This window comes from Quercus suber, unplaced genomic scaffold, assembly GCF_002906115.3.
Source record: "Quercus suber isolate HL8 unplaced genomic scaffold, Cork oak 2.0 scaffold_377, whole genome shotgun sequence".
Lineage (NCBI taxonomy): Eukaryota > Viridiplantae > Streptophyta > Magnoliopsida > Fagales > Fagaceae > Quercus > Quercus suber.
In genome coordinates this window covers 428,585-442,299 of record NW_027069829.1, presented here as the reverse complement: position 1 = coordinate 442,299, position 13,715 = coordinate 428,585, and the positions used below count along the sequence as shown (strand labels likewise).

At 35.3% G+C, this 13,715-nt stretch overlaps 1 protein-coding gene across 2 annotated transcripts; it reads left to right on the top strand.

The window, feature by feature from the left end:
* Nucleotides 1–4,251: 4,251 nt before the first annotated feature.
* LOC112001023 (subtilisin-like protease SBT3.9) lies at nucleotides 4,252–10,794 on the top strand. Of its 2 annotated transcripts, XM_024033189.2 has the most exons (11): nucleotides 4,252–4,393; nucleotides 4,506–4,597; nucleotides 5,321–5,418; nucleotides 5,523–5,678; nucleotides 5,754–5,865; nucleotides 6,251–6,794; nucleotides 7,488–7,585; nucleotides 7,687–7,926; nucleotides 9,616–9,730; nucleotides 9,802–10,015; nucleotides 10,094–10,794. In XM_024033189.2, exons 1-11 carry the CDS (start codon nucleotides 4,304–4,306, stop codon nucleotides 10,660–10,662), a joined length of 2,328 nt encoding a protein of 775 aa, XP_023888957.2. In that variant the 5' UTR covers nucleotides 4,252–4,303; the 3' UTR covers nucleotides 10,663–10,794. The 2 variants fall into 2 exon arrangements, with proteins under 2 accessions (XP_023888957.2, XP_065616744.1); XM_065760672.1 differs by lacking the exons at nucleotides 4,252–4,393; nucleotides 4,506–4,597 and having other exon boundaries at nucleotides 5,326–5,429.
* The last annotated feature ends 2,921 nt before the right edge of the window (nucleotides 10,795–13,715 follow it).

The window sequence follows — 13,715 nt, the reverse complement described above, 5'->3', positions numbered from 1 at the left end:
CAAAACTCCTGTGGTTAATCAATCAAAGCGGATATGCAAAAAAAAAAAATAAATAATAAATAAAAAAAATACTGAAACCTAGATTGTCTCCTACTTTGGATACCCTACCTGGCTCCCCCTCTACTGTTGGGCAGTGAAGACCGTTATGCCACTCCCCCGACACTATGAGGAAATCTTGAGTCAACTCCTTATTAGAGTCAGGAAGGCACTGGATAAGTCGGACCCTGTCGTCCCTCGTCTTCATATAGTACGTCTTACCCCTTAGGTGATGAAGGTTGTAGCACTAGTTTACATCGTGGTGAGTCAGTCTCAGCCAAATTTTCTCATTCAAGGTATCTACACACCCTAATATTCTAAATACATTCACGACGCACTGGGTAGGAGCCAGACGGAAATGCCTAAGGTAACTGATAGTTACTGACCTCATAGGGATTCTTATCCCTCCCTCTACAAAAGCGACTATCGGGATCACGACTTCACCCTCTCTCCTCTTAATGTACCACTCCCCTTCTTCACAATACCTTAAACTCACATTATTGGGTATCCCATAGTCAACAATGAATTTGTTCATCATCTCGTCGGACTCAACCAACTTCTTAAACTTACCCATCCCCCAAGGACGACTAAAGGTTCCAGAAGGAGAAAAGAAGGAGTAGAATCAAAGAAAATTTGGGGTTACCGGGAGAAGAAGACTTACAGAAATATGACGATCCTCCTTGGGCAGTGTGTAAGTTGAACCAGATTCAAATTATACGCATCAATGGTCGTAAGCTCGAAAATGAGGAAACCAGGCGGTTCAAACCAGTACTTATACTCCCCCTTAAGTTCTCCAAATGTAACCGCCTGCCCATAAAAGCAGGAGATCCCCACCGAATAATTACCATCATACCGTTGAAAGTGGGAAACGTGTAGCCGCCAAAATTTAATGTGGGAACACACTAAGTCTTGAAACGCCAAAACGTACATCGGGCAGTCGAAAAGTCGCCAGCATTAGTGCGGACCGAAGTGGGGCAATTCGTCTAGAGGGCCCGTAGATATCAAAACCCTCCTCCCCGTCCGAGGGAACGTGCAGCAGGATTTTGAGGGACTATTGTGGGGCCCGTGGGCCTGATAGCCTCAGCCCATCGTGTAGTAGGCCCAAGGCCCACGCCGAGGAAGGATGTCCATCTGAGGCTAAATTTGGGAAAGACTCTTTTTTGGATCCACGCCGAGGACCTCTTCGTCCTCGGCATACTAAGGATAATTTTGGGAAGGGACAAGCTCAGAGCAAGCTGTCACGTCCACACTTAATGCATTCACCTAACCCCTCTGGCCGCATTAATGGGGATGTAACCCCTTAGCAGGGCGACGTTGATCAGGGTGAACCACTTGAGTGCTGATAAGGCTTCTGATGGGACGGATGGTCAGAAGAAAGGCGAATGGATGATCAACAGATGGAAGAACGAGATAGGACGATGAAGACTATATAAGAGGAGCGAGTAAAGTAAGAAGGGGAGGAAAGAAAGAAGAAAAAGCCTCCTCGGCCATGGGCCGAGGAGCATCCCCCAGTTGTAAATAGTTCTAAGTATTTTTCTTAACAAAAGAAAAGAGTTCATGCTTCGTGAACGCCGGCCAGCGCCTAAAACTTCGATCCACTCTCTACAAATTTATTGTTTGGGCTTGTTGGGCTGAAAACCCATTCATACACTAGGTCCAATCCAAGTTGAGTCCTCACAGTATTAGTTATGCTTTTGCACACATTTTTATAATAAAAAAAGACAACAACAAAAACAAAATTACCTAAAGAATCTAAGCTCTTTAACATTTTTGAAACTTACCGATTTAATTTGTTCTCTTCAATTAAAACTGTTGTTTCTTTATTTTTCTTTTTTCTTCTTATCATTGTTTTAACTTCCATTTTTTTAAAACAAACTTTTCGCATATATAGAAAATAAAGTATAAAAAAGGATTTTTAGTGGCACACAGGTGCAATTGTCCTCCCTCGATCCCATTGGATGTCAACAACGTAATAAATGAATGTTTTAATTACATTTTTTTTTTCTTTTTTTGGTGACACATAAGTTTGTCAAGGTTATATAGTAAAGTTTGTAATATCTCTAACACACTCAAATGTACACATCCACCATGTGACATGAATGAATAATGAAGACACTAATTAAATGCATCAAACGTAGAATATGAGTAGACAATATTTATACAATAATCTTGTTTTGAGCTGTGGTGGGTCATTTTTACTTTATTTTTATTGTAATTTATGGTTGGTTGACATCTCATGTTATTGTCAAAATATTGTGAGATTTTGAAGTGTCCATAGAATAACTCAAATGAATAGCCACACATAATGAACACAACTTATGAATAAGACATTTCTAACAAAGAAATACAAATCTTTTGTCCACTTCTGAGTGTTTCACTTTGTGTTCTACTAATTATAGCCTACAACACATATTTTTTCTTTACCAATTAGCCAAATTTGTTTTTAAAAAATCATATACATATTATACTAAACAAGAACATTGAGAGAGAATAAGCATGCATCTAACCTCTCATAGAACATGGACACTATTGGGACCCACATACAAGGAGAGGCCACATGCATACATTTGTGACCTGTTATGAGTGGTGATAAAAAATTATGGATCCATGTAAAAGTAACAAAGAACCAATTATAATCCAATCTAATAGAATTTCTAAGAAGTCAGTGGCGGATCTAGGAATTTTATTTAGGGTGATCACTAAGAAATTTAAATTACCACGGTATTTTTTTTGTGTGTACCATTTTTAATGAAATGAAAAATAAAAAAATGAAAATAGAAATTATTTTTATTGAATATGTTGAACAAGCTGCAAATTTTATCTTTTTGTTTTATAATAGTTTTTTGTTGAATAATTTTTTCATTTGATATTGCTTAGTCTTGTATTGTTTTTGTTTGGTTTGTGTTTGTTGTTATTTGAGCTAATATTTATTGTTGTTATTTAAGCTTTAAAAGAAAAAGGGATTAAGAATTATGTTTGGAGACATAATTAATTTTGAAGTAATACTACATTCACAACATTTTAACAATAAATCTTATGCAAAAAGTTGTTATTAGTGTGTAAAAAAATAATATTAGTATTTGGTCTAAATTAGAATCAATAACAGCTTACCACATTATATTTATTGTGAAATTATTATGAAAATATTGTGAATATTGTGAAAATATTGTAAATGTAGTAGCACTACTCTTATTTTTGTTGAATTCAAATTTTTGTAATTCTCAAATTAGAGTGTTCAAAATTTTTATTAAAGTAATCACAATAAATTAATTTAACGTATAACTTTTTTTGACACACATATATATATATATATACACACATTTTTTTTTGGTGGTAAGTCTACCGCTTTTATGCCGAGCCGCCCCGGCCCCAGCTCAACCCACCAATTATTGTCTATTGTTAGGGAAATTACAGTCAACGCCTTCAGAAAAACCTCCCCACGATAATACGGCCAAAGTCAAGTCCAATGGCTTCACTCTCTCTCTCTCTCTCTCTCTCTCTCTCATACACACCGTCATCAGTCACTATCACACAGCTATCCTCTGCATTTCACCCAACAGTAACAGAACGTCCAAAAATATGTAATTTAAGAGCATCCAGCCATATATCCACAGCAATTAAAACAGCTTTTTAGTAATTTTATAACTCTAAACAAATAAAAACACTCCATAACAATGTTGCTAAATTTAAAATATTTTATCAATTTGTTACAATGAACTGCTAGTGAGCTGTTAAGAGTAGCAGCTTTGTCCTGTTAGCTTGCTTTAATAATATTTCTTTTTTACCAAAAGAAAAAAAAAGAGTAGCAGCTTGATGTAACGCGTTACTACAAATATTAAATTATTTTTTTACTCTCTTATTATTAAATTAGTTTCTCTCTTTTTTTTATTTGTTCATGTGTTATGTTTATTATATTTATTTTATTTGTTTATTTATATTATTTTAATGTGTTATTTGTTAAAATAAAATATTTAATATTAAATGTATGATAAATGGAGAATGTTAAAATAAATAAAATAAATTTTTAAATGGCTAAAAGTTAAAAAAAAAAAAAGACAAATGCTTATAAATATCTGGCACAACAATCCATTTTTAGTATCTAATGCTAGTGCCTGGTTTGTACCACTGTGCCAGTGGTGGAGTCAGTAAACGAAATCTCTATGGACCCCACGCGCAGAGCCTAAGTTAAAATATAAAGAGTGAGTGAATGAGTAACAATCAAACGCGGTCTTTTTTCATTGTTGGTTTTCGAGTTCAGAGGTCTCTCATGGCTTCTCTTCGGTTTCATAGTATTATTTTGCTTGTTCTTGCTATGCAACTACAGCCTTTGGTCCATGTTGCACTTGCTTCAACCAATGTGAGTTTTGAGTTTTCTTAATTTATATGTGGTGGTTATTCTGTTTGTTCCTCGATTCAGTTTCTTTGATCAATTTGTTTGGTGGGTTTGTTTTTTTATTTGGTCTTGGCAGGTTCACATTGTTTATATGGGAGAGAGACAGCATGATGAACCTGAACTAGTTCAAGTCTCCCACCATGAGGTCCTATCCAATATACTTGGAAGGTTTCAGTTCTAACTCCTTTTTGTCAGCATTCATTAAAATAATAATAATAATAATAATAATAAATTAAGGGAAAAAAAATTCAATCTTATGTGTCTCTGTAAAATTTAAAACGGCTATAAGATAATTTACGTGCTCCTACAACTTGCATCTTCAAGTTTTCTGTTCCTAGGTGTATCAAAACTTTTTGTCAGCGTGTAAGTTTATGCTTGTTTTAATTAAGGATTAAACTTCAGTACAATTGCTTAGGTGTTGTTACCTCATGTTCCCCAATTAAAGTTGATTTGAATTGAATTGTCCATGGGAAAGAACACCTTTTGTATTGCATTTGTCAATGCAACTATATGGTTGAATTTAATTGGAGAACTTAAAGTATTGCACATAAGGAATTGTATCCAAGTCTTTCCTATTCATAAAGGCCATGAAGTATACCTATTGGAATAATGATTAAATTTAACATTTCTCAAAAGTTTTTGGGACAAATGATAATTTTTCATGGTCATAGAGCAGATGGTCTTGAGTTTGAACCCATAGTGGCAGTGGCGGTGGTCATAACAATGGCCAAGGTCGTGTTTCGTAGTGCTTATTAGCAAACAAATCTGTGTGTGCACATGTGAATTTTGTATATTTGGCCCTTGTGCTGATTGTTTCCTACAAATGCATTTTCACCATTATTGCTTGTAAAGATATGAGACTGGGACCTAATTATGATAACAATTTGACAGCCATGAAGCTGCCAAGGAGTCAATTTTGTACAGCTACAAACATGGCTTTTCGGGTTTTGCTGCAGTCTTAACTGAGTCTCAAGCCAAGCTTATTGCAGGTGTTACAATGGTGGTGAACTGTGAACTCTGTTTTCTTATCAGACTTGACCTTTGCTAACAAGTATTTGTAATTAATAGTATCCTTTCTCATAAAACAATGCAGATTTCCCAGGAGTTGTCCGTGTAGTACCAAACCGAGTTCTTAGTCTGCAAACGACTAGAAGTTGGGATTTTCTCCAAGTAAAGCCTCACATTGGGAATGGAATTCTTTCAATGAGTCATTCTGGAATCGGGTCTATTATTGGTGTCTTGGACACAGGTTAGTGTGGGAATGCTGCATATGCTTGTAGATAATACAGGATCAGGCTTGATTGGTGCTCACTGTGTTGAACAGGAATCTGGCCCGAGTCTGAAAGCTTCAAAGATGAGGGAATGGGCAAGGTTCCATCTCGTTGGAAAGGCATATGCCAAATAGGAGAGAAGTTCAATCACTCTCACTGTAACAGGTTAATTCACTTGATATTTTTTATTTTTTATTTTTCATTTTAAATTAACTTTCCTGATTAAAGCATTGTCCTATGAGCAGAATTAATATATTGTTCAATAAGTTCTTTTGAGAAGAAAACTCAAATTTTGTAAGGTAATTGTAAAACATTCCAGCAATCAAGGTGAATGACAATGCAGCTTAGAGCAATGACTTGGTCTATCTAAGTTGATGAAATTATGAAAATGTTCCACAACTTTGTCAGCACGCAATTGAATTATGCACTTTGAATTTCAGAATTATTGTTTGTTTGTACCATGACAGTCCATGTTTGAGTGGAAGAACCCACCTTTCTATAAAGAAGTATAATTAGTCTTAACTACTTACCGTTATGATTATTTGGGCAGAAAAATTATTGGTGCACGTTGGTATGTCAAAGGATATGAAGCTGAATTTGGAAAGCTAAATACAAGTGATGGGGTTGAATACTTATCTCCCCGAGATGCTGCAGGTCATGGTACTCACACGGCATCTACTGCAGCTGGTCTTCTGGTAGAAAAGGCTAGTTTTATGGGATTAGCTCAAGGATTGGCAAGAGGGGGTGCTCCATCAGCTTGGCTAGCTGTCTACAAAGTTTGCTGGTCTATTGGTGGCTGCAGCTCAGCTGACCTTCTTGCTGCATTTGATGATGCAATATTTGATGGTGTAGATGTGCTTTCAGTATCTCTTGGCTCACCACCTCCACTTTCTGCTTATGTTGAGGATGTTTTGTCCATTGGTTCCTTTCATGCTGTAACTAAAGGAATTTCTGTAGTATGCTCTGCTGGGAATTCTGGTCCTTATCCTCAGACTGTCATAAACACAGCTCCATGGATTATAACCGTAGCTGCAAGCACCATAGATAGAGCTTTCCCCACTGCGATCATTATGGGAAACAATCAAACTCTTGTGGTACTTCTTAAATTCCTTTCTGGCCATGAAAGTATGTGTTTTGCTTATATTGGAACAAGAAAGAAACAAACTTCCAATAAAATATAACTGCAAAAATATAACCATAACTAATTCACCAAACCTAGAATCCATGTGTAAAACAAATATGTGGTTCAGGAATATGCCTGTTTCTGTGAAAGAAATGTGAAGAATTCACTATTTTGAGATTAGGATTACAATTTGTTGCTTTCTTTTAAAAGCCAGCAGACCAAAGGAACAACTCCAAAAGTAACTTACATTTGCTACAGTATGAACATGAAGCTTTTGTATGATGGTAAGAGAGTTATAAGTGAGTCTGAGATACTTTTATCATTTTACACTTCTACATTCAAAGTCATTGAAATATTCTATTCCTTTCTGTTTATTTAATTTTTTTTAAGGTCTATGTAATCAGTTGCAATTCCTGTTTTTCACAAAATGCAAATATTTGGGGTAATCCAGGTTGTGATTTCTGTTAAATAGATTTGAGTAATATTGATTAATGGTGTCATATGAAGAGTCTGAATATGATCCTAGAACTGTATTTTGTTAAATCATGCATAAATGCCTTTTCTCAAACTTCAGATTCATATTGAACAGTCTTTTTTTCTTATTGATATTAAACTCTTTGTTGTATGGACCTAGAACTAGAAGTAAATTTTGGTTTTTAAACAGGGTCAGGCTTTCCATACAATGAAAGATATGAACAAATTTCACCCTATTGTATATGGAGATGACATAGCAGCTAGCGGTGCAGTTGATGGCAGTGCAAGGTACAATGCCTTGCTATTTGCATCTTGTTGGCTTGAACTCTGAGTGAACCCTCTACTCTATGTTTGAGGATTCGTATTCTAATAGTGGGTACTTTTAACAGGAGTTGTGATTCAGGAACTCTAAATGCCACTTTAGCAAGAGGAAAAGTAGTTCTTTGTTTTCAATCTCGTTCGCAGAGGTCAGCTATCATTGCATTAAGTACTGTACTGGATGTTCAGGCTGCTGGTCTCATCTTTGCCCAGTTTCCAACAAAGGATGTTGCAATATCCTGGGATATCCCTTGTGTCCAAGTGGACTTTGCAATCGGGACATCTCTGCTCACTTACATCGGGATGACCAGGTAATTTTATCAGATCAACTAAATCAAGCTGAATCCACTATGCAGAATTGAAAATAAACAAATCTTGTGTCATGCATTTACCTGTTTTCATTAACTGTACTTTTCTTTGGCAGTAATGATCCACTGTTAAGGCACCAGGAAGTTCTTTATAAAATTCTATGTTGTGTCGTTCCTAGTGGAAAAGAAGGCTGTTGTGCCTTATTATTTTCTGATCCGGATGATAAATGGTCTCACACTATTACAAATATCAAGGCTCAGTTCCATTATCCTAGTCCAAGTTTATTGTTTTAGGACTTACTTGTAGTGAAAGCCTTTAGTAACATTTCTTTTATTGCAAGTAAAGTAACCCTAGGGTAGTCTAGGTTTTACTGTACTATATATAGCTTCATTATAACTAATAGATCTCAATGGTACAAATATAGTCGCTAATGGCTAGGCTGTTAGGCTGAACCACGTTAATTTTAGTTCTAGTCTTTATTTCTCTCTCTCTTCTCACTTTCACTCTTCATTTCAACATGGTATTTTTTTTTTCGCTTTTCTTCTTTGGCCTCCCTACTGGTAGGGCTGCCTCTTATAGGTGTTTTCATCATCATTCAGGCATTACAAACTTTAAGTCCATGCCTTCAGGGTATTTGTTCGAGTCGTAAATCACACCTCTCAAAAGATTAGTAATAAATCTTAAAAAACATCTCGCCCATGAGTCTCTTAGGCGTAGATACACTTCTCAAACTAATTATTGACCAACCACTAGTGACGCTGTCCACAGCTGATGTAATCATTCCGGTTGTTGATATCACCACCACCTAGATACATGGAACACTTTCATTTGCTGATTCATCATTCTAGCCACCGGTACAATCATCATCCATCCATAGCAGCCACCTTCCGTTGCCAACCGTTGCCTTTTGTTTATTTGTTCCATTCCAGGTAGAGCAAGGCCCTCTGCACATCAAATCCAGTCCAACGTGGTCCTATTTTCCTTAATAGTCTTGCATTCTAAACTCAAGGTTTCTTCAAGATTCCCCTTAAGGTTGAGTGGGGGTATTAGAGGCATCCACACCCAATGCTATTCAAGGCCTAAGTCCATTAAAACAGCCCAGGTTCATTATACTAGGTTTTAGTTATACTGTAAGTGAAAAAAATCCTAATCTTACTTTTAGTGCAAGTAAAGTAACCCTAGGGTTTACTTTATTATATGTACTCATCAATAGGTTCATTGTAACACAAATCTCAATAAAAAAAGATGTAACCATGAAGAGCTTTCTATTGTGGATGTAGGCCGTTAGGTAAAACCACATTAACTTTTCTTCCGTCCTCTATTTCTCTCTCCTCACCTTCACTCTTAATTCATACACCAATTCTAACAAACACTATTTAATATAATGCCAAAAAAATTGCCCTTTGTTTCACCATTAGCAGAATACCCTTGTTCTTAGGAACTGTGAACTTCCAAACTTCAAGAGGGCTATGGGAAAGGTTGATATAATTATATCTTGAAAGCATAGAACAGATTTGAGTTTAAAATAGACAGATAAAAATGTCTGCAATTTGTTATCTGTGTCAAAAGTGTCTGATTTAGTGATTTGTAGACACAAAGAACTTGTACTAATAAATGGCCCAAAATAATCTGCTTTGTTCCTAAATTTGCTTTTGGCATGTTAATAACCTACTGAAATGTTTATTCAACAGCAATCCTGTAGTCAAGTTTAGCCTAACGAAAACAGCTGTGGGACAGCAGATTTCTCCAGAAGTGGCATTCTTCTCGTCTCGAGGACCCAGTTCCTTATCTCCATCTGTATTGAAGGTACTGAAAATATTTCAGAAAATGGTTTATACTTTAATTCTCAAATATGATGTATTTGAATGTTGTTGCAGCCTGATATTGCTGCTCCTGGGGTTAATATCTTGGCCTCCTGGTCCCCTGCTTCTCTCTTCCCTACGGCTATGACTCAACCACCTCCACTCAACTTCAATATTGAATCGGGGACCTCCATGGCTTGTCCACATATATCTGGCATTGTGGCTCTTCTTAAAGCTATCCATCCAACATGGAGCCCTGCTGCAATCAAGTCTGCACTGGTCACTACAGGTTGACAAAAAAAGTTTACTGGCATTTTTTTTCCTCATAAATTTATGTACATAGCTGATTCTCTTGTCTCTTGTATAGCTTCTTTGGAAGATGAATATGGTCAGTGTATTGTGGCTGAGGGAGCTCCCCATAAGAAGGCAGACCCATTCGACTATGGAGGTGGTCATGTTGATCCTAATAAAGCCATAGCTCCTGGTCTCATATATGACATGGGGTTTTCAGATTATTACCATTTTCTTTGCGCAATGGGCTACAATAATTCTGCCATCAGTTCGATTACTAAGGCTCGCGCCCATTGCCGCAAATCAGCCAACTTCCTTGCAAATCTTAATCTGCCCTCTATTACCATTCCTGAGCTGAAGAAGAAGTTAACTGTGTCAAGAACAGTCACAAATGTTGGTCCAGTTAACTCTGTTTACACTGCTTTTGTTCAAGCCCCAGCAGGCACTGATGTGATAGTTGAGCCATCAAGTTTGTCCTTTAATTCTACAATAAGGAAGCTAAAGTTCAAGGTTACTTTCCACTCCCAGCTAAGAGTTCAAGGAAGATACTCATTTGGCAATCTTCTTTGGAAAGATGGTTTCCATGTAGTGAGAATACCATTGATAGTTAGGACTGTCATACAAGATTTTTATGCAGAAACATGATGCTGTTGCCACCAACTGCTTCTCTTTGTATCAATAAATTATCAATGATGATTAATAATCTGTTAACTTCATATTGCTGATTCATTTTCAGGTAACTAGTTAAATGAATCTACCTTTTAAGATGTTGACTTTAAGAGTCAGGCCACCTTGTGAAATTGAGAGCTCATGCTTCTTCCACTATGAAATCATTTCAAGCTGTTGTTATGCTATTAGCCAAATGAGTTTGCTTGTAAAGTGCTTGACTTCAATGACTAACTCATGAAACACACATGATTACAATGGGTCAATAACCTTATGATTTCATTTTTAAATCTTGTGCACTCATAGAAAATGGATATTCACCGGTAAGGTTGAGAGGATTGAGAGCCCTGGCTTATTCAAAAACGAATCTGTTCAAACTTTTAGTAACCATTCAAATGATTTCCATTTAAAGCTGTTAATACCCAATAAAAAAAGGCCTTCATAATCAATGTTTACCATTTTTTTTTTTTTTTTGAGTTTAGTTAGAAATCCTAATTTAATGAACCTAATATACTACCCCCCCCCCCTCCCCCCCCCCCCCCCCCCCCCCAAAGACCACTCGAACCTGGGTCCTCAAACCCCACAAGCCTTTAAGGTTTGGGGAAGTACTACTCCGCCCAATGTGCGGTGGTAATGTTTACCAAATTTCTAGTTCTACATAAACGTAGCTCAATACATTGTGTCAATTAAAAAGACTTCGGCAAGTATAGACCACATGACTTCAAATACATTGGATATCAACAATACATAAATGCAATTGCTCTTGCATTAATCGAGAGGAAAATTACACTTTATTCTTTTTTATTTTTGATTTTTAACAAAATAATTCAATAATTGGGGTTGGATGATTTGAACCATGAATGTTTGTTAAAAACACTTGGAGATGCTAGTTAAGCTTTTGGCCAATTACAATTAATTCTAAGGGTCTGTTTGAAAACAACTTATTTAGTTGAAATTGAAATTTTTTTGCTGAAAATATAGTAGAAAAAAAAGCTAAAAGCTAGTTATATAGTACAGTGGAGCTCATAAATAGTAGCAAAAATAGGCTAAAAACTCTGAATAAGCTTTAGTTTCATCAAATCCCAAACGCACTCAAAGCATGAAAGTTTTTTTAAATCGCTTTATTTTACAAGGAAATGAACTAAAACTACAAAATAGAAATTTCTGAAATATTCGAGTGGAGTCATTTAGTTTTTTTAAGAGATAAAGTTTCAAATTGAATAATAATAATAATAATAATAGAAGTAATGCAATAGACACAAACTATTTTATAATATTTTTACAAACTGTTGATGTGGTTTTAGTATTTTCTAAATAATTATTGGTAGACATAAATGGATGTTAGTGGTGGACTCATATTAGAACTAGTAAGAATTTGCCACATCCATATTCAATAGTTTATAAAATTGTTGTAAAATAGTTTGTGTTTGTAGTATTACTCTTTTAATAATAATAATAATAATAATTAAAAAAAAAAGTGTCTTGAAAAAAAAGAAAGAAAAAGTGAATGGTTAATATAATATAATTTGGCCTAAATGCATTGATTTAAACTTTTGATCTCGACAGTGCCATAACCCATAACTACTCTCACAACCCTTTAAGGTGAAAGAAGAAAAATTTCATGTTAGTTCCACCCACCCATGGTTTGAGAAAAGAAAACTATATGATCATTATTAGACTAAATATTAATGTGATAAGCAATCCTGGATTGCCTTCCAAGTCTGGTGTTTACCCCATTGTAGGCGTTGCTCCTGCCAAGTCTCTTTCTTGGTGGTTATCGATGGTTCAAAATGGACACTTGTCTTTAATGCTTTTGGTCCTAGAAGTGTAGTTACCTTCGGTTGTTCTTATAGGTAGTTGCTTTTATTTATCGTTTTCATTCATTACTTGTAATCTTCAGACGGTTACTTTGTAACCTATTTAGATGACTTTGTCATTTTTTCCTGTAACCAGCTGTCTTTATTGTCTACATATCATTAGTCGCTTGTTTCTTACTTTACCCTGTTATATGGCTTTTTTTCTCTAGTCAATCAGACAATCACTCATAAATAAGTTCAGGGACACCAAATTAATGGGTATCCTAAAAGACAGTATATGTTGAATCTAATTGGAGAATCTAATGTACTACATTTAAAAAGTTTCCAAATTTTTGTATCTAAGTTTTAACTTTTATAGCCATCATTTTCACACTATTGAAATAAGAGTCTGAATTTGATAAGGATGAAGTGTAAAATTCATATTTTATACCATTCAATAAGAGATTGTCACATCAACTTTTTACTTAAAATTTTATACATCTTACTACATCTAATAATATTTCAATAAACTTCCAATTTAGTTGGATTTATATATGGGTAATAAAATTAATTAAGTGTGGTTATACTTATTTTTAAATATGTAAAAAGATGATGTGACATATTGAAATTGGAGGGTGAAAACTTGGATTTTACACCCATTCTTAGAGAATTTAATCTCTTGAAGTTGAACTAGTATGATGTAATTGTTGTTGATAAAAATGATGTAAAATTACATATCATCTATTAATCCGAGATAATACCCATGTTAATAAGCAATGACACTTGGCCCATTTGTGTGACTACTTTCGCAATTATCAATTAAACATATGTTAACCTGTCATTAAGCAAATTTCAAATAGTAAATAATCGACTTGCTTCAAAAGAAGATTGAGAGCTTAATTTGGTTATTAGCTTCTATATAAACTTGTTATAAATAATGATTTCAAAATGACTCCCAGATTCAAAAGAAAATTGAGAGCTTAATTTGGTTATTTTCTCAACATCTTTGTTACAGATATATTATATATTAGCCCAATAGTAAAGGCTCAAACCCAATTTTACTTTGCCTTCAAGCTTGACAGAAGAGAGATTAAGACATTTTACAAGAGGCCAAGAACCAAGTTTGGGTCTGGTACCATGTGGACGAGGGTTTGACCCTGTACTAATGAGCTAATATACAGTATATCTCTATCAATCTTCGTTGTACTAATAATCCTTTTTTGCTGGTTTTGTAAG